The sequence below is a fragment of the Nelumbo lutea genome, chromosome 1 (assembly GCF_056320005.1).
Source record: "Nelumbo lutea isolate HS-2025 chromosome 1, American lotus-T2T, whole genome shotgun sequence".
Classification (NCBI taxonomy): Eukaryota; Viridiplantae; Streptophyta; class Magnoliopsida; order Proteales; family Nelumbonaceae; genus Nelumbo; species Nelumbo lutea.
Window position 1 is genome coordinate 1,507,125 of NC_142684.1, and position 26,788 is coordinate 1,533,912.

At 37.5% G+C, this 26,788-nt stretch overlaps 1 protein-coding gene across 1 annotated transcript; it reads left to right on the forward strand.

Annotated features, from left to right (window-relative positions):
* Window positions 1-1,143: 1,143 nt before the first annotated feature.
* Window positions 1,144-26,558, forward strand: LOC148873169 (uncharacterized). Its single transcript, XM_088942149.1, has 8 exons — window positions 1,144-1,445; window positions 1,970-1,993; window positions 4,711-4,816; window positions 5,049-5,121; window positions 20,131-20,620; window positions 21,336-21,597; window positions 25,804-26,012; window positions 26,340-26,558. The coding sequence occupies exons 1-8, from the start codon at window positions 1,441-1,443 to the stop codon at window positions 26,404-26,406; spliced, it is 1,236 nt and encodes a 411-aa protein (XP_088798275.1). The 5' UTR covers window positions 1,144-1,440; the 3' UTR covers window positions 26,407-26,558.
* Window positions 26,559-26,788: the final 230 nt, after the last annotated feature.

A 26,788-nucleotide genomic window follows, 5' to 3' on the forward strand; every position in this document is an offset into this window, starting at 1 on the left:
AGAGACATTTTGAATCATTACTATGTTTGGTAAGAGCCCTCTAACAACTAGAAATTGGTTACTTGCTCCCCAAATAGTTATAAATAGAGCTCTCTAACTTGATTTAAAAAAAGAAAGAAAAAAAGTATGCTATCATTGTATACAATGTTTAATTGTTTTAGAGACCAAGTTAACATAAGTTTTTATTTTTATTGAAGAGATCTATAAGCTTTAATAATTTTAGAGGTGAGAAAAATTGAGAAGCTCTAGAACTTGTAAAATCTCGTGCATTTGTTGTGATTCTCTTCATCGAGATAAGCCTAGGGCTTAATTTGGAAAGAATACAAATACAAATATGTACAATGAAAAACCTTATATTTTGTATTATTTTTGTATATATTTGTACTCTACATATTTGTATTTGTATTAATCACAAAGCCTTATACTCCAAAATCAATTTGCAGTAATGGCCATTCTTGCAGGAATGTGAATGGGATTCGGATTCCATTCAACCAAACAATTGGAATTGGAATGGCCTATTCGAATTCTGATTCTAGACCCCTATTCCTGTAAATCAGTCAAGGCCTAAGTTTTATTTGCATATAAAAAAAAAAGAAACTGTCTCAAACCAGCCCAACCCTTGTAGGGCTGATGTCAACGTTTTAATTGGCCACTCCATCCCCAACCTAACTAAATGAGAAAGGGATACCAAATATGTGTTTGGAACTGTGGACATTTATTGACTAAAAGTTTTGCACTTGATTTGTTTGGAAAACCAAGAAAAACAATAATGAACTTGTTTATTGACACTTAGGTGCCATTGGCACCTACTATTGGTGTTAAAATGAAGCCTGCCCCAACGGCAAGTGCAGATATAAATCAAAGCTTACTTTTGCAATTCCCTGTGTATGGATTCATCCATGAATAAAGTGTTTGAATGCTATTCTATCAACCGTCGGGTCATGTTGGTTAATCCAAAACCCGATTAAGGTAGATACCACCTAAACGCAACACGTCGGGTCGGGTATCACTTAACCCGACCCATTGGCATCCCAGGCTTTGAACCGTTTTCAAGTGCGGCAAGCATTTTACGTGTAAAAGGGCTCTTTCGGAAATCGTTTGAAGCGTAAATCAAATAAATGCACACGCCAACGAGGAATCAGCATCTCTCTTTTTGCTTTTTCTTCGTTTTCATTTTCCGTCTATCGCTTTCCATTTCTCCCTATCGCTCTCTTTCTCTCTCACTTCCAATTTTTTATTTTTCTTTTTCGATTCGAAGGAGAAAGGAAGGGTTCGCTTTATCGACCGACGTAATAAATTTCTATTTTTGCAAACAAACAAACAAAGGAATAAATAAATATCCTCTCTCCTTTACTATACCACGCCGTCTCTCATTATCTTCCTTCGGAACTCCAACGCAGTCACGCTCGCTCGCTCTTTGATCTATCTCGGTCTTGGTTTATGAGGTAGTTAGTCCAACTCTGATCTGGGTTTTCCATCAGATTTCTTTCTTTCTGTTGTTCGTACATCAAATGATCTCGGTTTTATTGTATTTGTCTTGCTTTTGCTCCGATGTTTTCAACAGATCTGTTTCTTCTTGATGGGGTTTTATTTTAAAGTTTTCCATTTTGATTTCTGGAATGGCCTGTGTAGCGAAAAGATCGGTTCTTTCTTTTCTGATCTGTTATTGTATTTTTGGCGATCTTGGTATTGGTTTGTTTTTTCTGGGATCAGTTCTTGGGATGTTCTAATTTCCAGTTTCTGTTCCTTTCTGTGAAATATTAGAAATATATTGGAAATATCTGAGGGATTTTCCTTGTTCTCTGTTTTCAATCGAAAAGAGAAAACTTTTCTTTAGGGGGCGTCAAGAACCCCGACACTCTCGAGTCCTCTTTTGGGATCAAAATCTTATTTTTTATTGTTCATTTTCTCAGATGTATCTGGGTTTGAGACTTTTTGGTGGGTATTGACGTTTTCTTCTTTCATGCAGCTCGAAGGAGAGACCCACTCTCGGGTATGTTGTGTTTTTGTCACTCTACCAGTTCTTGAGCTTATTTTTCCAAATGCTTTTTTAATTTTTTTTATTTATCTCTTCTTATTTTAACTAGTTATATACTTCAGCTAAATATTAAACTTGGTTATTGAAAGATTGTCTTTTGTTCTCTTTCTAGGCTTTCCTATTTTCAGTATACAAGTTGATGGATCAATTTTATTGGATCTTATCGAATTTACGACGTTTCATGATTATCATTGTTTTGTAACAGTGACTACACTAGTAGTTACAAAGATATAATTGGTTGGAATCTCCTATTCCCTTCAATGAAAGTTTCTCTTATTTTCCTTGGTTTGAACTTGAGAGGCAAGAGTTGCAACGCATCTGCCATTTTCTTCCATCTCCAAGACCATCTTCCTTCTAGAGTACAGTTACAAAACAACTTTTCTTTGGCATAGCAATCTTGTTATCTGATCAAACTTCCCTTGCGGTTTCCATCTACAATTGCCATGAACCGCCAACCCATAATTTTTAATACAGTTTCTCCAGGCAAGAAGCCTTTAAACCACACCACCGATCACCAAACCTTTTCTCCTTCTTTCATCTTCCCAGAGTTCCATTCTTGTTTTTAATCTCCATATAAAACTCTTTGCTTTGATATCCACAAATCTTCTTCACACATTCTTGAAGCTCTCAGAGTGCTTAAACAGAAACTGTCAAAGTTAAGTTTTACCTATGGAATAATGTATTTGATCTTAATTATATACTTTATCCCATGGATCCGACCTAAGTGGATTGGCAGTACTATAAGGCCTTTTGTCAGCTTTCCTTTACTATGATCATTTTCTTATGTTAAAGAATTGTATTATAGAGTTATAACATATACTTAAATTATCATCTTCATCTACCCTAGCCACCTTAACACTTAAGTGGTGCTGGCAACAAGAATCTCATTTGCTACTACAACTACCACCACTAACAACCATTGACCATCAACTCACTGGAGGAAAAAGACAAAAAAGGTTGGGGAGGGGTTGACAATCCCTCTTTCAATGCCTTGATCATCCTACACTCCTCTCATCTAAGTATCTAGCTTTTAACTTATGTGGTATTGTGGTTCCCTTAAATCAGCTAGTGTTGGTGGAAAATGAAGCCTCCAATAATGGGATAAATTGCAATTTGGACTATTGTATATGCAGCCAAACCTACAAATCATTTAGAAGGAATACCTTTGGAGCAATTTAATTTTGAGAATTCATATATTATGCAAGAAAATTGAATTTTTTTTCTAGGAAAACTGTACAGATTGTCAAAAGATCTTGAAATCTTTCGTTGAGGGAAGGTTTTATTTGCATCATCTCATGTTAACGAAAATGAGCCATAATGTTGCAATTATTGATGATAACACGATATGGTTCAGGGTCAGATATTCGCTTTGTGTGACACTTCCAAAAATGTAGGTGGTGTTTGGTAGTGTAGTGAACCCGTGAGAGTGGATTTCAAAACACTACCACACCACTTTAATGTGTTCTGTTATGGTGTGGTGTGGTTTAAAACCCACCATCTCATTGTGTGGACAACACCACACCCCAAAATTCCGGTTACACCATTATCTCGTGGTCACAACCATGCAACAAGATCCTCTCCCTATCCAGCATTTTGCATATATATATATATATATTAATTTACACAATTGTAATGGTAAGATAATTAATAGTATTTATCTTACTATTACAATTGTTATTAATTGGTATTAAAAGTAGGAATTTTAATTTTTTATGTTTGTACTAATTTTAATAGTTATAGATTAATTTTTTGTTAATTATTTATCGTGAATGTTAGTTCTTTTGTGTGAATTTTATATTCTTATATTACTTATTTTTAGTCATTATTAATTTTTTGAATTCATCCGTTAGTTTTTTATTAATTTGTATTAGCTATGGTTAAATTGATCACATGTTAAATTAATTTGTATTTTGCTTAAAAACAAAACGAACTCTTGATCAACATCATGTATTATCTCACATTGTATATCCGAGATACATGGAATCAAAACACGGTGTGGCTTGAGCATCACTACACCCAGTAGAACACCCATATGAGTATGGTGTGGACCATGTGGTTCAGGCTACCCATTTTTGTCCACTGTACGGAACACCTATTCTGTTGTGGCGTGGTGTGTTCTCAACCACATTGCAGGTGCAGTGTTGTTGAGAATACACCATCCAATTTCTCATCCACGCTAACAGAACACCCCCATAGTTTCTGAGAAAGCTAGTAGTTGAATTGTGAAGTTATGTTTCATGGATCCCCTAGATAGTTTTGTGTGGAGAGATTCTTTTTTACCTTTGTCAAAACACAATGGAGTTCAGATTTAGCTGCTAAGTTAAAACCTCTGGTGTTTATTGGTATATTTTTTTGATGGAATTCTGATAAGTCTTCATGAATGAGTTTCTGTGCAAAATAGGATAATTGCTTCTTTGTATTTTAAGTAGACATAAGTGTTGATATTTTTTGTTGACTGGTTTTCTGCTTAAGGTTTAACAGTATAACATTTTCTTTCAACAATTTGGTTGATTATGATAATATTCTAAGATTTTGTTTGAGAAATGTGCTATTTAATGGATGGAAGATAAATCATGTCTGCTTATGATCTTTTAATTTCTGCTTTTCACATTGACTTTGATAATCAGAACTTGTTAAAACCCTGTGTATATGTTTGTTTTCTACAAACGCAGTGGTGCGCGGATTAAGACCCGCAAACGGAATATAGCAGCTCCTCTGGACCCTGCAACATTTGCAGATGCAGTGGTCCAGATATATCTGGATAATGCTGGTGATCTTGTAAGTTTTCCTGTGCACAATGGAAATGCTGTCAATTGTTACATGATAAACTACTAAGGAATTCATCTTAGGCATTTTATTTTTAATCCTCGATTGTTAAGCAAGTTTTGAAGGATTCATTCATCTGTCATCCTATAATGATTATTGAAATTGATTAACAGTTGATAGTAAACATCTGTGGTTCAATTATCTTAAGTCTTATTATTGCCTAACCAAACATTTGCCGTTCCAGGAACTTGTTGCCAAGAGCATCGAATCCTCAGACCTTAACTTCTCAAGATATGGTGACACATTTTTTGAGGCAAGTATTTTGATGCACTAAGAAAATTCCGTTTTCTTCTTTATGAACCCTTATTTAACTTATGTTCTTTCTGTGACCACAAATTCTTTAGTTAAACTTCCACATAAAAATGAAAGAAGCTCTATGAGATGTCTCTTGGGTTTATTTGGCAGATTTTGTACCTTTGGCTGAGATGATAGCATTTAAGCAACTTAAAAGGGGGCTAGGTTGTAGGTACCAAGGGACAAAAAGTTTTTGCTTCTAGTGCCTGAAAAGGCTCTTGTATTTTGAGTCATAGGTGGTTGTGTTAAGACATGGAAAATCATGACTATTTTCTGCAATCTGTAGGCTATGGAAATTCTACAAGGGTTGGTTTATTGGCTGTTTTGCATTAATTAGGACTGCCAAAACTCTTGATTATAGTGATATTTTGGTAGAAGGGTATTGAAGAGTAGTTGTGAGCTGTCTCAAAAATATTAGTAATGGTTCTTGGACTTAGGTGCCATTCAGTTTCACTAAACTCTGAATGCTGGAAAACAAAAAGTTTCTGAGGAAAGTAAAAAGTAAAAAAGTAAAATTTTGTTTGGTGCTTTTTCTGATAGATCAGGAACATAAAAAATAGATTAAATAAGTATATGTCCCACTAGTTTCAATTTTTGATATAATTTATAGAAGGATGCCAATGGAAGTGCTTATAGGATATTTTGGAGGGTGAGTTTTTTTTTTTTTTTTTTTTTTGCTTAGTAATCTTTTAACTAGAATGAATCCATTGAAATTGTTTACCCCTCCTGTTTGTCTATATGAAATAATGTATATGTCCCACTATTTGCAATTATGGATGCTCATTGTGATTATGTATTTAAAAAAATTCTGATAGTTTTACCAAGATATGTGTTTTTTTCTCTTTTTTTTGATGAATTCTTTCTCTCTCTCTCTCTCTCTGTCTCTCTCTCTGTCTCCTGTCTTTCCTTTTATTATGTACAATGTTGGCAATGATAAATCTTTAATGCTTTTATTGGCACTATCAAAATCCAGCCTGACTTAACCCAAATTTTTTACATCACTTAGCTTGGTTTTTTTGGAACTTTGATTGGGACTGAGAAGTTGGGCCAAGATTCATCCTGGGTTGTGGTTTAGGCTTTAGGTATTCCAAACCCAACCCAATCGAATCTGAGAACTTTGTTAAAAATATGGTATGATATTGGTATTTTGAGTCTATGGTAATAGCTACTTAGGGAGAGATGGTGGCACCTAGGGTTCCTTCGGGTGATCCACCTGGTAATGTACCCACTGTCACTTATGGATCCATGATTTAATCTTCTACAGTTCTCATGCCTATTTTTCCCAAGCTAATAGACATAGCATTGAAGGACCGAACCTTGAAGTGGGGTGAACCAGTAGTTGTTTTTACAGAGGAGATTGAAAAATTGCCTTTTTCTTTGAGATCTGCTAGTTGGGATTTGAGAAGTGTGCATGTGGCTTTCACTTTTGGAGATTACGGAGTTCATTAAAGGTATGCTGAAGATCACAAAGATCATTGTTGTCACTTCGGTCGATGTTAGGCATGACTTAATTAGATTTGAATAGAAGGATGGCTTCCTTAGGGTTTGGCTCAAAGGAGGCATTCATCATTAAGGATTTTTCTCTGCTAGGGTTTTCAAGTGGATGCCTAATTTTCAATCCAGGGTATGGGCCTTATATATGGTGCCTATGTGGGTTAGTTTTCCTAGATTACCTCTCAATCTCTACAATGACAAATATATTAGCTTGATAACACAGGCGGCTGGTTGAGTTTTGAAGGTAGATTCTGCTACTTCGTCTCTCACAAGAACTACTGCTATGAGGGTTTGTGTTGAACATCATTCATTAAAGGAAATCCCTAGCAATTATGGATTGGTTTATGCATGGGTGGTTTTTGGCATTAAATTGTTTATGAAAACTTGCCTTCTTACTGCTGTCTCTGCAATAAGCATGGCCATAAGGGGAGTTATTGATGAGGAAAAAAACAGAAGAAAATTGAAAAAAATGTGAATGTATTCTGTTTTGCATGTTTTTGTAGCAGGATCCCAAATTGTTTTTGGGTAGCTTTGTTGACTGTTTTTAACCAGGGGTATTTTCGTCATTTTATAAGTCAGATTCTGGTCAGGGGCTGTTGGGTGCATATCTATTGGGTTTTGGTCTCTTGGGTCTTTTTTGTAACAAAGGTTATCTTTTGGGGGTTCATTTGAAGTTAGCTTTGTTCTTAAGGAGTTGCTTGTGAAAGGGAAACATTCTAGGGGCTTATGTGTAAATATTTTAATTGGATGGACCAACAAGACATTCGGTCTTATAAAAGAGAAAAGAGGCTGTTTCTGGAGGGATCTTTTTGGTTCTTTCTCTCTTATTTGAGCTGTAGCTCAGCCCCAACTAGGGTTTTCAAGTATTGGGAGCTTGGATTTTGAGGAGTCGACCCATTTTTGAACCTTTCAATACCTCCATCGCTGCATGTCCGCGTGGGAGGCCATCTTGCTGCCATTATTACTGTAGTGGAACTGTTCCAGGAGGAGTTTTACTTTAGGTTAAGGTCTGAAACCTCTAAAAATCCAACTCGTTTTGTTGTTTTCAACTTGGTATTTCTTGTGCTTATTGCTGTATACTTGAAGTGTTGCATGAAGTTGTTTTCTGTCCACATTAGTTACAAATGGAAGGAGTCTAAGAATAAAGGAAAGAAAAAGAAAGCTGAGGTTGGCTTGAGTGAGATGAGGAAAGAGACACAGGTTTCAAAAGATAGTCCACCTACTCCACCAGAGTCGAAAGGAAAAAAGGGCTGGCCCTACAAAGAAGAAAGTTATATCTATCTTTAGGCCGATTGGAGGTACAACAAGCTTGACTTATTATACGAAGGATGGTCGTATAACCTCTCATGTTATTGATAGTGAAAAAACTGTGGATGACTTGGTTTTAGACATTTTGAATAACGATTAAATCTGGTAGCCCTTGGTAAGATGATAGATCAAGTGTTGTTCATGTTGAGATTGACCTTCAAGAGGAGGGTCCTAAAATCAAAGGACTAGTTAAGGTGTTAGCATATGTTTGGCAATAGAATTGATCGATTTTTCAAGGTCCCAATGGTAGTGGTAGTAGATGAATCACTATCTGACCAATCTGGAGATGACTTTGATAATACTACATTGAATGAGCCAGTGGAGGATGGTTTACTATTGTTAAAAGAAAGAGAGGAATGCCAAATAAAGGGACTAACCTCCATTTGGTTAATCAATCTCATGCCCAACAAAGGATCACATGATCCCTCACCAAAGGCATGGACCCTTCATGGTGGATCATGAACAACATTTAACATTCGTGGTGGAGTAGGATGGTGGTCTTCTATCATATCTTTTGTATATGCAAAATGAAGTAAGGTGGAAAGGTGAAATCTATGGTTAGAAGCCATTGGTTCTTGTTTTGTGTTGCTATTAATGATTGTTGGGGACTTAAATGCCATTCTTGTTGTTGATGAAAAAAATCAAAGGGAAAGAGTTGGATTATGGGTTTTTGCATGATTTCTTGGACTTTGTACATATTATAGGTTTAATTGACACTGGTTTCAAGGGGAGTAAGTTCTCTTGGTGTAGCAATAGGAATGACCTGGATTGTACTTGGGCTTGGCTTGGTAGGGCCTTGGTTAATAGTTAGTGGAGCTAACATAAACCTTTGAAACTTATAAAACATTTGAACATGTTGTACTCAAACCATGACCCACTTTTGTTGTAGTTTGATTATGAGGTTTAGACAAGAGTGAAGCCTTTTCACTATTAGCAAATGTGGTTCCTCCAGCATGGTTTTAAACATGTGGTTGAGGACAATTGTAGATATATGTTCTACTTCATCCTCGACTATGCATCTCAACGGTTCGTCATTAAAGGATGGCTTGCAAGTCAGTGGTGTCGACACTCATACTTGTCTGGTATGCATTTTTTACAGTTATTTTGTATTCTCATCACATCAATTTTCATCTCTTTTCAAAAGTATCCCATGCACTGTAGTCTTCTATACAGGGTGGTAGTTATGTTTCCACAACATACCTCATGGTATTTTTAGTACTAACCTACTTTCCTTAGCGATCTTGTAGCATATGACCCCATTTTCCAATTGATATCGTAGGAGAATTTTGTTATCATAGGAGGTAGGGTTTGTAAGCTTTTGGATTATAGGGTGTCTCCAATTTCGTTCGTAGACCTTATCTTGTTTTGTGTCTCTACCCAATGGGACAATCTGTTGATGGATGTGTTACCTTGCATTTGGATGCAGATTGTGGTTTTTTTGTTGCAAGGTTGTATCGTCCTAGAGTGGCCCATGGCACCTGCAAGTGCATAGCAGTTTTTGGCATGACTATTGATAGGTGGTGGGGAGGTCTTTGGTTAGTTTTTGGATGGGTGTTCTATAGGGTAACAAAGAGACCTCTTTCATTGTGGTTGTTTCGTCCATTTGCCCCATTATCAATTGTGAGTCAGCTACTACTAGGATTTTATTGGCACCGATGTCCCTAGCTATGGTTAGTCCTAGAACAAGGGCTTTATATTTTGCAATATTATGTGGGAAAGGGAATTGGAGCTTGAAGAATAGGATGTGGGTGCATCGTAGGGAGAGGCTAGGGTAACACCTGCTCCTGTTGAGGAATTGGCGTATGTTGTCAAATGCTAACTCCCCATTCTCCATCTTTTTTTGAGAAGTAACCCATTTTCCATATTCTACAGTTCTACCACTACGATTATGGGAAAGTCTCTCGATATATTCTTTGAGATTTCCAAGGGGTCATTTGATGGAAAGGTTGCTAGAAGGTCAACTATTTCTTGTCACTTTATCTCGTTGGGTTGGGTATATTCAATGGTATACTCGCTTAGCTACATCAACCACTTCACTAGCCTTTTGGAGAGAGGGGGTCAATTAACAAAATACTTGATGTGGTCATTTCTTGCAACGAGAATAATCTATTGACCCAAGAAGTAGTGTCTAAATTTTTGTGTTGCGAACACCAAGGCTAGACATTGTTGCTCCATATGTGAATAATTCCTTTATGCTTGTTTTAGGGTTTTACTCACATAGTAAATGTGGGCATTCTTGTCTCTGTGTTGTGCCATGAGGCAACTTACTTTGATTCACTGTGATGTATAAATTTAATTCTTTACCGCTTTGAGGTGGGGACATAGTAGGTGCTTTGGTTAAGGCCTGCTTAATCTGTTTGAATGCTCTACTGTGCTCATCATACCACTAGAAGCTGTTGGTGCTAGATCTGGGATAAATCTTTGAAGATATGAAACTTTGCCTAGGAAAGTCTTCAACTATGACTCGTTCCTAGGGTGAGGGAGCTCAAAGACAGCCTTTACCTAGGTGTTATCTCAGTGTATGCCTACTTGATCGACCTTGTAGCCTAGGAATTTTATTGACTCCACACGAAAGGTGCACTTATGGGGATTCAATCACAGGTTATATTATTTGCATGGGTGAATATCTTCCTAAGGACCTTTTGTATAGTCATCTTTCTTATTTGCTTTCGCTGCAATATCATTGACATAGCACTTAATCTCCTTGTCCATCATGTTGTGGAATGCACAGGTCATTGCCAATGTTTTAAAATGTGGAGGTGTGATGCAAGGCGTTCCACTACCTAGAGGTGTGAGGCGTAATTCAGAACGTGAGAGGCATAATCCTCTCGAACACAAGGAGGCACAAGTCTAGGAGGGGGAATAAAGAGGAGGGAAAAGAGAAAGGAGGATCTCATTTTTCTTTTCTTTTCTTTTCTTTTCCTTTCCTTTTTTTTCTATTTTTTCTGTTTTTTTTACATGATGTGTGCATGAGGCGCATGAGGCATATGCCTCTAGCATGCCTCATGAAAAAAGCGTATGATGCGTATGCCTAGAGCCTCTAGGCAAGGCACCCCTAAAATGGCATGTAGTGTTGGCGTGTTTGAGCCCAAATGGCATCACTTGGTAGTAGAAATTCCCTATAGGTGTCTTGAAGCCTATGTGAGGAGCAACATGAAGATCTGATTATATCCCTATGGGCATCAATGAAGGAGAACAGTTCTTTGGGTAGGTTTTGTTTAGATCTCTAAAGTTGACACAACACCTATGGGGGGTTGTGATTTCTAAGGTTAGATGGGATGTAATGCAATTTAAAAGAAAAACTAAGTGTTTAGGATCTAACCTAAGTTCACCATTCTTCATCTTAACAAGCATTGTATTGGCTAACCAATTGAGATGTGCTATGCGTTTGATGAAAGCTGACTTTAAGGAGTTTTTCAACTTCTTCCTTCACCTTTAACACTATATGTGGTTTGAAAACTTGTTGGAGCTGCTTGATTGGCTTATAGTTGGGGCCGATATAAAGAGAATGGTTGACAAAGTTGCGATCTAGATTGGTCATCTAGTTGTACAACCATGTGAAGACATCTTGGAATTCTGTGGTTAGAGCAAATTAGGTTTAGTATGACGAGCTGGATTAAGGTGCTGAGTTCTAAAGTGTGACATGCCTTTCAATAGTGAAAAGAGGCTTGTTCTGTGTTCACCCTATAATTTGGCTGAGATAAACAAGAGTCTCTTTCTGCTTTTTGGTTCTGTGACGTTGATTTCCTCTAGAGGCTCCTCTACTGCACTATTTGAGTCTTGTAAGTGTTTTGGGGAGTTGTCTCGTTGCAATATTCTACTAATTCATTCGATTCAACCTATTTCAAGTTGCTAATCTAGTTAGGGTTTGCAGCGTGATGATTTTAGGTTTAAAAGTTTTGCTTATCCTAATGTGCCTGGTTGATGTTGAAGATGGTGTTGTATTCTGTTATTGTTTGATTAATGGTTTCTATGCTCTAAGGTGGATGTTTGCTTGTAATGAGAAACAAATATGCGAATGTACTCACGTAAAGTAATTTGTCAATTTGTTGTAACATTACCATGCACATTGTCAGGGGAGGTGGCATGATTGATTGTGCTGATGGTGGGATTGGGTTTAAGTGAACAGTTGTGAACAAATTTGGTAAATCATGTAATAGAGGTATACTTGTATTTTAAACATGTGCATAATTTTAAAAGGAGATCATAATATTCAGCAGTTACTTCTATTTTGTATTCGTTAATTACAATATTAATTGAACTATATTATTCACATACCTCTTCTGTGGTCCTTGCCTTTTTGGGCTTAGTATGTGTGGCCTCGATGTTCTCCTCCACCAATGTGTAGTAGATGCACCTATGAGGTTCTGTCACTTTAACGCATTGCTTTGTCTTCTTGGTTTCAGTTGCTGAAGTTGCAATCTTTTTTTCTTTGCAACTTGGCAGTCTCGCTCCTTTAATTTTGGCGATGTGGGCTTCTCTATCATCATCCAGTTTTGTTTGGTAAATGGAGTCCTCTACGTGCACCCAGACTTTTCAAATGACACACTTGTTGTTGATATTTATACGATCCTCCTGTTATGCCGTGCTTTACGTTGATAACATGTAAATTGTATGCTCTGGGACAACTTGAAACTCGTCTGGTGAAGAATGGACCAATTCATAGTGATAGGACGGTGGAGCCTCTGGTGGCTGAATTTTTTTTTTTGATAAATAAAGTAATTCATTATATTAATTTAAAGAGAAAGAACTCTGGTGGCTGAAATATTACCAAGACTTCAATGGGTAGTCCTGTAATTGAGTCATTTGACAAGCCCATTAGTTGAAGTGTGTGCTCTGATACTAGATTTACTGAACTTCCTCGATCAATTAGGGCTTCTGCATCTCAAAACCTCTTGGCTGCGATGTAGAGTGGCTAGTGTGGTCGGGGTGAGTTGCCAGCATATCATCAGCCAAAAACTCTATGCTTCCTCTGTTGCTGTTTCGAATGTGCGTTGGATCTCTGGAAACCTCTATCAACGCTCTTTCTGCTGTCTGCCAGATTGTTTCATCACCTCCGTTCTTCGTGAAGAAGTCATTAATTCATTGCTCTGTTGGAATCACAGAACTAGTGTGTCTGGGAGGCTGAAGGGTAGTTTAACACATACTAAGTTGATGCTTCCTTCCGATAGGTGATTGGGGAGGAGTTGCTTTCTACTTGCACTGGCAGTCTTTTCAAAAAGTAATCTAATTTTACTTTTGGTGTGAATATTCTTTGTAGCATGAAACATTCCATTACATAATGACTTGTATTTTAGTGGAACTCACAACACCGTTTGCTGTGCCTCTCTCTAGGTCAATGTGGGGTAGGGGTGGAGGTAGCTTGATCACCTTGTCTTCTACTAATGTATTTATTATTAGAATTACCTCTGCCTTGTTGCTTCCAAAAGGTGGAGGTTTGGGTGGTGGCGGCCCATCATCCCTCTTGTAGGATCCACACCTGACACTTCTATTTGTGTGTTGCCTCTTGTCCACAGTGTAGCTCTCCTGTTATGGGCACTGGTCCCACTATGATGTGCTTGTCTGCTGTGTTGAGGGGAGTGTGTTGACTGTGCTGGTCATTCTCTCAGCGCACTTCCAGAGCTGCGAAAAATTTAGGCAGCTCGTGGTCTTTGATGCCGATTTTTTATGTTGGCCTCATTTCTGTTACCCATTCATCTAAGATTGAGTGTGTGACATTTTGGAATCGCAACACAGTCCAACAACCCTTCTCCGACCCTCTATTCAATGTTGTACAGATCCACCATCGTCATGCATCTCTCCAATGTAAACCACTTGGTGACAAACTTGCCCACCAGCTTATTCCAAGGATCAATAATTCCTGTTGTCAGATTCATGAACTAGGAATAAGCAGGACCTGTTAACGACTTGGAGAATTTTTGTACCTTTATGCCCTTGTCCATTTTTCTTGACCAATGGATAGAGGATTTTAACCAATTGATTGAAGAGGCAGCATCATACTTTTGGGAGGCTCTTACATCTAAAGGTGTGATTGGCAACAAAAACCTTTCTCTCTTGCGTTCCTTCTCTTATTATTAATGAAGGCAACTCTATGCTTTTTCCAAATCCTTGACAGGGATGAAGCAAGGGAAACTGTTTTCTAGTTGAATAGGGTGGGGCACTGGGTACTGATGGATTTCACAGGGAATTTTTTGACTGCTTGCTGGGATATAATGGTGGATGCAATAGTTGCTATTTTTAATGGTAATAGGCTGTAGAGAGCGTTTTCTTATAGGTTAATAACCCTTGTGCTTTCTCGAATTTCAGACCTACAAGTTTGAGTAGCTTCATTGTGAAATTATTGCTAAAAGCATGACTAATTGTAGTGTGCTTCCTAAGTTGGTTTTTGTAGAATGGGGAGATTTTGTGAAAGGTAGAAGCATCCAAGATAGCATTGCTATTGTCCAAGAGCTTGCGGATGAAATTGATAGGAGAGGTTCAGGAGGCAATGGTATGCTGAAATAGGACATGGTTAACGCATATGGTTGGTTGGATTGGGAAGTCCTTTTCGATACTTTGAGCATTTTTGGTTTCTTTTCTCAGTGGATTGATTTGGTACATAAAACAGTCCATAGTTATTGGCTCTCTGTTGTGGTGAATGGGACCATGCATGGCTTTTTAAATCTTCAAGGGGGCTCCAACAAGGGGACCCTTTTTACCCTTATCTGCTTATTCTTGAAGAAGAGGTGCTAAATAGGAGTATTAGAAATCTGATGGTTGATAGAAAGCAGACTGTTATCTTGTGTGGGGTTATCCCTTGATTAGACAGTTTATTTGCAGATAACACTATCTTCGAGGAGGCTCCAACAAGGGGACCCTTTTTATCCTTATCTGTTTATTCTTGTAGAAGAGGTGCGAAGTAGGAGTCTTAGAAATCTGATGGTTGATTTAAAGCAGACTGTTATTTTGTATGTTGGGGTTGTCCCTTGATTAGACAGTTTATTTGCAAATAACACTATCATATTTACTAGGGGGAACTGAAATCTTTAAGGGAGGTTATAAATTGCATTGGTAAGTATGAGAGTGCATCTAGCCAGTTGGTGAATAAATCCAAGAGATGTTTCATTACTTCTAGAAAGGCATCAGCTAGCATGTTGAGTATGATTGAAAGGTGCACTTGTTTAATAGGAGAGATGATTTTCGTTTAATTTTATCTTGGGGTGCCTATTGCTTTTCTTTTTAAAGAGTGTATGGAAAGGATCTCTAAGAGGGTGGTTGGGTGAAAGGGAAAGTTTATTACTTTTAATGCAGAACTGGTCTTAATCAGAAACGTTTTGAGTAGTATGCCTATACTTGTACTCTACGTTTGCCACATTGAAAACTCTCCTTGCCTGAATTGAAAAGTTGTTCTCTAATTTTCTTTGGGATGCAACTGATGGTTCAAAGAAGCACCATTGGACAAATTGGAAGGATTTATGCTTATCCCAATTTGTAAGGCCATTTGAGTATTAGATGCCTCTCTGATGTGGAGCATTGTTTCAGGCTCAAGGCTTTTTGGAAATCCTGTTTCGAGCACTCACTATACATGAACATTTTGTGTTGAGATAACTTAAAGGTAAACGTATTTTTGTAGCGAAGGAGACAAGGGTGAGGTCCAAGGCCTAGAGGACAAAATTAGCTTTACACCATGAGTTATTGGAGAAAACAAGGAGGTTTATTAGAAGGGGAAATCAGTTTGGTTGGGGGTTGGTCCTTTTAATCAAAATTTTCCTTAGCCATGAGGTGATCAATAGGAATGACCAAGTTAAGGACCTGTCGGGGTTGATGGTGCTTGGGACTAGGGGTGAGCAAAAAAAAACTGAAAAACCAAACTGAAAAATCGGTTAATCGAACCGGTCGGTTCGGTTTCAATTAACCATTTAAAAAAACCGGCGGTTAATCGAATCGACCGATATATATATATATTATATTATATTTTTTATTTGTTTTTAAAAATTGAATAACAATTTTGGCAGTCTGAGAGACTTTCAGAGTTAAAGTTTCAATTTGAAAATTGAAAGTTTGACCAGAGTGCCAGTTGCCTTTGCCAGAGTGCTAGACTGGAGTCTGCCAGTCTCTTAGTCTCGAAAGTCAAAAATTTTAAAGCTTTTCTTCTCTTTTGTCTTTAAAAAAAATTTCAAGCATTTATTTTCTTTTGTCTCTTCTGTCTCGTTTATCTCTTCTACAATGTAGACTAGAATACCGATCTTTACCTTTAGTTAGAACTTAGAAGCGTTGAATGATCTCTTGCAATGAAGAATAGCACTACCTTTAGTCTTTAGAAGCATGAAACGATCTCTTGCAATGAAGAATAGCGCTCTGGATCCCGCCCTTCTGCTGTAATGATGGCGGTGATCACCAAAGACGTTGACCGGCTTTCCCTAGGTGCTTACGAACCACTCGCAAGCCCACCGGTATATTCTCTTGTTTATGAAACAAGGGCTTGGCACTATTATTCGTGGGTGTCTCGGTCTCTTGCTTCTCCCTCTGTTATTGTTGTTTGCCGTCATGGGAGACGCCACTGGTGCTTCCGGCTTCATTTCCGCCGCCGGCGGCGATGATGCCGCCTTTCCTGAGCCCAAGCTTAGATGTCCAGGAAATCTAGTCTTCTCTTCGTACCTCCTCAATCTCTCTCACTCTCAGTCTCATTTCTGTTTATGTTTGCTCTCTCCAGACCATTGGCGGGGAAGGTTTTTCCCCTTTTTTTTAATACTGAAGTCCAAAAAAACTGAAAAACTGAACCGTGGTTAACCGGTCGACCGGCTAACCGATTGCACTGGTTCGGTTTCGGTTTGGTTAAATTGAAAAACCGAACAGTTCTGTCCTGTCAAAAAAATTACCCCATGGTTCGGTTTCGGTTTGGTTAAATTGAAAAACCGAACAGTTCTGAGGCTGAGCTGTCAGACCATAATGAGGACCTATTATGGCCCCCATCCCTGAGAGGTGCTGCCAAGCTCAACTTTGATGGTAGTAGTGAAGGAAACTCGGGCCCATTTGGCATTGGAGTGTTCAGGAATGAGGAGGGGATTGTCGTTGCATTCTTCTTGGGTTCAATAGGTGTTGGGGACTCTCTTAAGGGCTGAAATCATGACAGTTATGGAAGGGATTCAAAAGGCAAAGGAGCTGAACGTTAGGAAACTGTTAACTGAAGGTGATTCGAAGCTTGTAATAAGCTGGATCAAGAAAGAAGAGGAGAGTGGATGGTGGTGCTATATCTATAAGAAGAGGAAAGCCATGAATCTGTTGCAAGGGATTTGTGATTGGGTCAGAAGAGATGCAAATGCCTTTGCCAATACATTTGCTAAACAAGGGGTGGGGAGAAATAGTTTATTCTGGGTTGTGTTGTAATTTTTATTTGGGGAGGAGTTATGAGATTTTATCCCTTGCCCCTTCTTTCTCTTCACTTGTACTATATTTCTTAATATTGAATGAATCTGTTTCTGTTACTGATAAAAAAAATTTAAAAAGTTTCTACATTAAATCATATTGTAGCTGAGGGATTTTTTACTACAAACAAGAATGATATGGTTGTGTGGACAGCCACTTCAATGGGGCAAATACCAAAAAACCAGCCTAGGAAAAGCTGAGAGATAGAAAACAAAGGTGTAAAGGTTGGAAATGGATTTGGACTTCTTATATGCCTCCAAAATTGTCTTCTTTGGCATGACGATCTTTGAAAAGTAAGCTTCCAGTAGACGAGTTCTCAATGTTTCGCCTCACAACGCCCCACAGCACATCCCCACCGTGTATTGGGAACATCTCCCGATGATAGTACCAGAACCCATGATGTCATCATCGGGAGATGCTCTCAGTACATGGCGGGGAAGTGATGTGGGGCGGAGATGTGCTGGCATTGATCCCAGTAGACACCGGGGAAGTGATGTGAACTCTTAGTAGACACCAATGTGCTGGCATTGATCCCTTTTTGCTTGAGGTGTAACTTTTGTAAGAACCAAATATTGAAGATGTTCATCATCTCTTTATAGGGAGTATTTTGTCAGAGAACAATGGATTCGTTTACTTTGAAATTGTCTCTCCTTGAGTTCGATGGGGAATTTTTTTCTAAGTGAATTAATGAGTAGTTTAGCTTCGCTTCTGCCCATGGGAGTCAATGGGGTGCAGTGGTTAGTTTTTAGCCTGTGGTTATTTTATGGGAGCTTTGGCATGAAAGGAACATGCACAGAATGGAAAATATGCTCTTCACCTCAACCACAGTTATTTGCAGAGTAGAGTTGGTTGAGGACCACCATTTTATGGCTGTGAAAAATGGTATGATATTGAGGCTTATTTACAAAGCCTTGGTTCCTCTAGTGTCTGAGCTCTATGCTATACATTGGAGATTGGATCATATAATAACTGTAAGGTAATTGTACTACTGGCTCCTTAGAAAATCTGGCTTGTGACTTGCTTCAGAGCTTATGATTATGATGATGTCTCTTGGCCTCATGATTCCATTGTTGCTGCTTTATGTTGAGACAGGTTTTGACTTTATTTTCTTAGAGTTTGTTGATTGTTTTATTCTAATAATCCTCAGACTTTTTTTTTTTATGTATTCTATGAGCTGATGATCATCTTGTATAGCTTTTTAGAGGGGTCAGGCTTTTACGTCCCCCCTCATCGGACTTTTTTTGGCAAATTAATAAAATTCTATGTGAAAGTGCATTATTCAGTATGTACACGACAAATGTGTGCAGTGTTAAGCATATCTTTTGTTTTCCCTCTATACTGGATTTTACAACCCAAAAAGGATATAATGATGAAACATGGAAAGGAAACCATTAAGCTTGAAAATTCCTATTCAGGCTTTGCGTTGTTGGGCTGGTTGACTTGGGCTTTACATTAGGTTAAAAAAATTAGGTTGGACCAGGTCTTGGATTCTGTCCCTAGTGGCTAATTCTTTAGATTGGGCCTTAAAAAGGTTTAAAATGTTGGCGTCGGTGGATGGAAATATCAGTAATCAAAATACAAGAAACATGTTAGCCAAAAATGGCATGGAAATATTGGAAAATTTTAGACTGGTGGACACATTGTTAAATATGCAAAAAGTATAGAATGGCATTTTATAAAATGATAAAGCGAGCATAGTTACACCCTTCTAAATTGTTATCTTATTCAAACAATTAAGCAAATATAAGAAACTAAGGTTAATAAACAAAATAATTTGCTGCTAAGCTGTTCTTTAAACTTTAAGAGTCAAAACTACATGATATAGTGAGTTTCAAGCAAAATTTTAAGTTATAGAAAGTATAAGTGATTCTAATAGATCAATCAAATAATTTATCACACAAACAAAAGCTAAGAAGATTTATTTTTATGTCTTTCAAGCTGGTTAATTGGTAGTTATGTCCATTTGTGCGCAGTAATATTGCTAATCCACATACCTATAATGTTATTGCCAATTTATGTTATAATATCATCTCATGCCCTTCATGTTATTGCCAGTATTATTTTGTCTAGTACCCAGGAGCCATGCACAGGTGGTGCTTGGGAAAATCAAAGGTAAATTGTGTTCATGGCTGGCAGTGAACAAGGTGTACAAATGTATGAGAACCACAACAGATTTTTTGACTGGCAGTGAACAAGTCTTATACAGTTCCTTTGGGGTGCATATGATCTATAACTTTTTCTAAGCATTTAAATGCTTAGAAATCTTCATTTTCTTCTTCCACATCAGTCTTGTTCTAAGTATTTTGGTTGGCTGAACCAATACATTTTTCACTATTTTGGTTTTATATTTAATGGACAACTAAGGATAAAAATGTTTGAATGAAAAAAAGAAAGAGAGAACTAAGGATAGTAATAAATTTTACTTTGGAAGTAAAAGAAATAATTGTTTTGTCAGTTAATCATATATAACTTATCTATAACCCATGTAAAAGGAAACAAGAATTTGGATATAGGGAGGCCTGGAGGAATGAAGAGACCTGAAAGTCTTCTTATTGATTTTTTCTTCATTTTATTGTCTTGTTCTTTTGTTTTTATTTGTATTTTTTATTCATTTAGATAAATAACTTTCTAGAATGCCATTGAGTAATGGTTGAAACTTGAAAATTAAAAACATAGGATGCTGATATACAATTTGCTTCACCTAACAATTATATTCAAGTTCTTATTTCTGGTGTAAGGTCTAATTTTCTTATAACTGCAGGTAGTCTTCACAGGGGGGCGTACTCAACCTGGCACAACAAAGCCTGATGAGGGGGAGCGTCACAGTTATTCTGTTATAGATTGTGAGCCTAAACGTGAAGCTATTTTGCCATCTGTCCTATATATTCAGAAGATATTGCGCCGGAGGCCTTTCTTGATAAAGAACCTCGAAAATGTTATGCGAAGGTTCCTCCAGTCATTGGAGCTTTTTGAGGAGAATGAGAGGAAGAAACTTGCAATTTTTACAGCCCTTACATTCTCCCAGAAGCTATCAGGGCTTCCGCCGGAGACAGTTTTCCAGCCACTGCTTAAAGATAATCTTGTGGGCAAAGGGCTAGTTCTTTCATTCATTACAGACTTCTTCAAGGAATACCTGAAAGATAATAGCCTTGATGATCTGATTTCGCTTCTGAAGCGGGGTAAAATGGAGGACAATCTCCTTGACTTCTTTCCATCTGCAAAGCGGTCCCCTGAAGGTTTCGCTGAACACTTCACGTGGGTGTTTCCATTTAAGGATAATTTAATTTTTACAAAATATTTGTTACAAATAACTGCTGAAAATGCATCACATGAATATTAAGTATATATTGATAATATTTTCTTCTATAATAAGTTTCAAACTGTTAATTTGATGACTGTATGAGCTCTGGAATCTAGTCAGCATTCTTTTATTAGCAGTTATATGACCTAATTGTCACAATAAAAGTTTCTATTATTTTTCTAACCAATTCAGTTATTCTATTGTTTTATTTAAATTTAAGAGTTGATCCAGTGGCATTTAATGATAAGTAGAATTTAATTTTGGTAATTTGAAGTTATGAACAATTTCAAGATTCCTATCGGTTTTGACGCAACGGTTGGGCTGCTCCATTGCTATCTGGGTGACCAGAGTTCAAATCTTGGAAACAGCCTCTCTGTATGTGTAGGGGTAAGGCTGCATAGGCTTGTCCCTACCCAGACCCCACATTGACGGGAGCCTCGTGTACTGGGCTTCCTTTTTAGCTATCTTCTGATTCTTATTCTTTATTCTGTGACGGTATTCTGTCTCATTTATTGTCTTTATTTTGTTGTTCTTTTTGGTCTTCATGCATGCATATCTGTTTACTGGTGGAAGGTTGGTTTGTTTTTGTTGTAATTGTTTTTGGTCTTCTTTTTGGCATACATGAGTGCTGAAGTAAAGTTCATGCATGTTTACTTCTCTGATGTTCAGCAAGGAAGGGCTTGTAGCTTTGGTTGAATACAATGAGAAGAAGATGTTTGAGGTTAAACTCAAGGAGATGAAGTCTGCATTGACAAATCAAATAGCAGAAGATACTGATATTTCTGAAGTCATAGAAACCGTGAAGCAGCGTTTTAAGGATGCTAAATTGCCTGATATTGAAGTTGTACGGATCTTATGGGATGTTTTAATGGATGCCGTTCAGTGGTCTGGTAAAAACCAGCAGCAGAATGCTAATGCGGCTCTGCGCCAGGTATGGTTTATGTTATTCTCTTATTGTATTTTTTTTCCATAAATGTTATTACTTTTAGTTATATATCTTTTAAATTATATGTGTAATTTTTTTGATAAGTATATATAATTCTGTTACTCAAAGGAAGGGGGAGATTTCCTCAAGATATTACAAAGCACATATCATACCAGCCTACTCAGGCTAGATGAAGCTATACAAGTTTAAAGTGTATCAACTATTTACTTCATGTACATTGTCTTCAAAAAGAATTTACTCCCAATTGCTTGAAAACTGAACTGGTCCCAAACCTGAGAAATCTTTCAGGATGGCAGCCCAATACACCGCTCAATTTCCTCCACCAGGCTTTCTACCTCTAAGCTTGAAGATCAAAAACTCTTATTTCTAGCCATATAGACCAGCAAAGAAGTCTGATGGTTTTTATTTGATGATCTTTTCTGGTTTCTCTCAGTTCCTACAAGAAGTCTCTGATGATTCCTTTTAGTGTCTTAGCCACTAGAGATGGCATTCTAAAGACAAGGAAATAATTGATAGGTAAGTTGGCAAGAGTAGACTTGATCAAGGTGATTCTACCCTCTAGAGATATGCAGTTTTTATTCTACCCAGCCAGCCATTTAGAAAACCAACCACCACTAGATTCTAAAAAACTATAGGGTTACTTCCTAATGGTGGTAAACTAAGATACTTAATTGCCTAACGGAAGATTGAACAACCCAAAATTTCAGCACATCCTTGTGTGATGCCATCCTCCAAATTCAAACCAGCCAGACATTTTCCAAGATTGTCTTTCAAGTTAGAGATTCTCTCAAAGAACTCAACGAAAAGTTTCAAGTTTTTTACTCCCCTTCCTTCATCATCTTGACAAAAACTACAATATCCGCAAACTATAAATGTGATACCACTATTTGATCCTTCTCCACACTCCAACCGTTGACGACACCCATATTCTGCTGAGAACATCACCAAGAGAGTGAACAGGAAAGGTTGAAAGGAGATAATGGGTTTCTCTGCCTAAGCTCCCTCTTAGCCAGAAACCCTTTCAAATAGAAGTGCCAAAGGACTGAACATTTCTGCCAGGCTTTCATTCCATCTCCCATACACCATATTTAGATTTGATGAAGTTCAAATCTGCACTAGTATTGAGTTGAGAACAGCAGCATAATAAGGTTAGAAGAGATAGGAGAGAGAAGAAGAAGAGGAGAAGAGAAGAAAAGAGAAGTCTGGTTCGAACAAGAGAGAAAAACCTCTCTAGTCGGCCAGGTTGTATTTTTAGCTTTCAATTATAAAACAGAAAGTCTATTTTGCCCCTTCTTAAGTATGAGACACAACTTAACATTACACCTCACATTAAACAAAGATGAAAATGACTAAACTGCCCCCATACTGTTGATGCTAACAAGAATCTGCATTTTTCCTCAACTCCCTGGTCCCAATACCATTTCCCTAAGAATGTTGTATTGTACTTTTTCAGTCTTCTAATTCTTGGTGGCCCTCTTTCCTTCATAGGTTACGGACCTTATACTACTTAAAACCCATCTTCCACCCCTTCAAAGTTCCTTATCTTCTCTAGCTGTCTAGCCACTACTGAGGGGATAGAGCTGCTAGTGCAATTGAGGAGAACTACTTTCGCTCTTTTAGATAAGTGTTTGGCTTTCTACCACATCAATTTCTGTCAAACCTTTCAATCCTAGGGTCCTTGGACTTGCATCGAGCACCAAGAGGCAGACCCAAATATCTTGTTGGCAGTATTCCCACATAACAACATAAGGTCTATGCCAAATCTGTCACATCTGGAACTTATCCCATAGCAAATAACTCACTTTTCCGTAAATTGCCTTCAGATCTGATGCCACCTTGAATAATCTGACTAAACATATTAGGTTTTCCAGGTGCTCTTTTGAAGCCTCACAAAAGAATGAGGCATCACCTGTAAGTTGTAGCAATGCAATGTCACCTACACCAGCACCCATTGAAAACCTTCTTCCCCTTGCATAGCTCTGGTTGTTGATATACTCAACTCTTCAGTTACATGGATGAACAGGAAAGGTGATAGAGGATCACCTTAGTGGAGGTCATTTAGTTTTTAAACATCTCAATTGGAGATCCATTTGTCAAACAGAGTCTGATCTGTGTTTTTAAGGCATAGCTGATAGCTCATTTCAAAAGGTGTGCTCCTGGTGTCTTGCTCCTCAGCCCAGGTGTGACTTTTCAAAATTGTCTTTTTTCTATGAACTCTATTTTTTATGCTTTTTGTAATGGTTTATCAACTACCAAAATACCTTTTATTCATAGTTTTCAAGGCGCCAAGGCGAGGCTAGGTCACTGGGGGGCACCTTGTCACCGGTTGCCTAGGCGATGGATTTTTTTATGTTTAAAACATAGACCCTAGGGTAGTTCCCTAGGTACCATAACCATATTTCTTTAATAATTGTTCATGATTTTCATAAGGAAAGTATAAATTTCATATTAAAGTATAGAAAATCAACATACTCATGAGAAGAAAAGGAAGAAGGAAAATAAATTTCAAAAAATATAGGGGTTGAACCCTTATTATTGTTATAGGAAAAGAAGAAAATAAAAAGTATTGGTTTAATCTCAAAAAATATAGTAGTAGTAGTAGTAGGAAGTATAATCTCAAAAATGATTATTTTAGTTTAGTTTTGAAATTATAATCCCACAAAATGATTATTTTAGTTTAATAATGTCTATTTTATAATTATAATCTCAAAAAAGACTTGATCTGTATACTATTTTAATAATGATTATTTTAGTTTAATAATGTCTATTTTATAGTAGGAAGTATAAAATTGCTTGGCGATTAGGCGAGGTGATCCTCAAAGGGCACCTTGAGGCCTTGGACCTAAAATACTTGAGGTCCAATACTTGAGGCCTTGGACCTAATTTTTAAATTAAACAAAAGAAAAGTCATCTCCAATACTTGAGGTCTTGGACCTAAAATAGAAAGCACTGCAACTAAAATTGGTCATAAAAAAGCTGCAACTAAAATTACAAAACCAACCTCCTTGTATATACAGGCTAAAATTTTGGTAGATGGGCCCAAACTCCAGCACGGACATGTTTGGGCCTGCCTTAATTGGCTTTTATGGAGATGGAGGACCAATCTCCTAGGATTGGGAATGCAAACTAGCTACTTGATGTAAATAAACTAGGAGACTAATAAAAAGGTTGAAGATTTTATATATTTGAATTGTTGAATGCTTGAAGCACTTAGTATGACCACAGGGATCGAATACTGCCTTCACCCCTGTTTTTTAAATTTTTTATCATATATATATATATATATATTTTTTTTTTGGGGGGGGGGGGAGGGCCCTGTTGTGTAGCCCATTTGCCTACAAAAAAATGACTTTCTGCAACATTAACTTCTCTGAGATATCCTGAGTGCACACTTGTTAGAAAGGTGCAATCTTTGGGATGCACTCGGTCAAAGAAGTGCTCATATAATCATATACAATGTTTAGAGAACCAGACCAGGCATAGAACCATTACAGCGAGAGGTTCACAGGTTAGAGGTTCTACCGCAGCCAAACTGTGATGATGTAATATATATACATATATAGTGCTGGTCACATTAAATACTATATATAATATATTTTACAAATATTATCATATTTGAATGTATTGGATAGATGGTTCAAGCTCAACTTGCATTTTCTTTAAAATATATGTGTATTATATGTGTGTGAACACACGTAGAGAAGTGGATTAATGGTAACAAGATAATACACACGAACAAAAGGTCATAGGTTCTCTGTTGTTGCGGTTTAGTGACCAGGTAGTTTATATAACCGTGACTGGTGCACTGGTTCTCCAGTTAAACTGGCTGGTCAACTGGTTTTGACCAGTTTTGCATGAGTTACGGTTTTAGGGTATGACCAATCCATCCATGGGCCTAGGTGCAGTTCAATTGGTCTGACTGGTCGATCTGGTCCTGTTTTCTAAACACTGCTCATATTCCAAGTTTCTAACATCTTGATCACTGAGCATAAGCTTGTTTGTGCATCTACACTGAGCATAAAATTTCAAGACTAATATATTTTGTTCTGTAACCATCCAACATGTGACCTAATCTTGACAACTAGCTCTACAAATTACAAGCATATTTCAACTTGTAGACTTTTATATGAATCTCATAGAAACCATGATTGAGATGTATCCAAACAGTCTGGTGTCTGATGTCTTGTGCAGGTGAAAACATGGGCACCGCTTTTAAATACATTCTGTACTAATGGGAAGCTGGAGCTTGAACTCATGTACAAAGTTCAGATTCAATGCTATGAGGATGCCAAGTTAATGAAGATTTTCCCAGAAGTTATTAGGTCACTGTATGACCTGGATGTGCTTGCTGAAGATACCATTCTTCTCTGGTTCCGTAGGGGATCAAATCCTAAGGGAAGGTATGCATTTCTATAGTCTTGATACATTAACACTGCTTTTTTTTTTCCTGTTTTGTTCCCTGGTAGAGGCCTTAAAATGGTTTATGGCCTTAAAATGTTCTCTTTCACCCTCCAGTATTTTAGACATGCCCCTCCTAAAAAAAAGTGAATCTTTGTAAGAACCAAGGCAAAAGAATTTGCTTGCTTTGAAATAACCATTGTAGTGCTGACAGAGAATGCTTTTGATCAAACAAGATCAAGTATTGGGTTTGGGCAGCATGTGTGTATCTTGAGTATTTCCCATTAAAGCTTTGCAGTTCATTAACTTAATGTGGTAAAATATTGCAGGCAAACCTTTGTAAAGGCCTTGGAGCCATTCGTGAACTGGCTGGAGGAAGCTGAAGAAGAAGAATGAGTAAAGATGATAGCCATCTAATCCCGAAGACTCGTAATATCCATTTCTGAAATATCAACTCTACCTCCTTATCCCGTAACTTGTGTGTGGTGATGGTTGAATTCGTAAATGGTTTGCTATCTGCAATAAACAATTTTATTTTGTACTCTCTACAGGCAATTTTGCACTCATTATCACGCACAAATGCACACAATAGAGCATATGGAATTCTTTTGTGAGGCAACACTTGAAAACTGGCTGAGCTTGTTCAGTTGTAACTGGATTGTATGTTGGGTCAGTTGAGCAATGGAGTTGAAGTACAGCCAAGCTGGGTTAAAGATGGTCAGCCGTCCACTTTTTGTGAACTGTGGGAATTTGATGGATGGACTGGTTAACTTGTTAT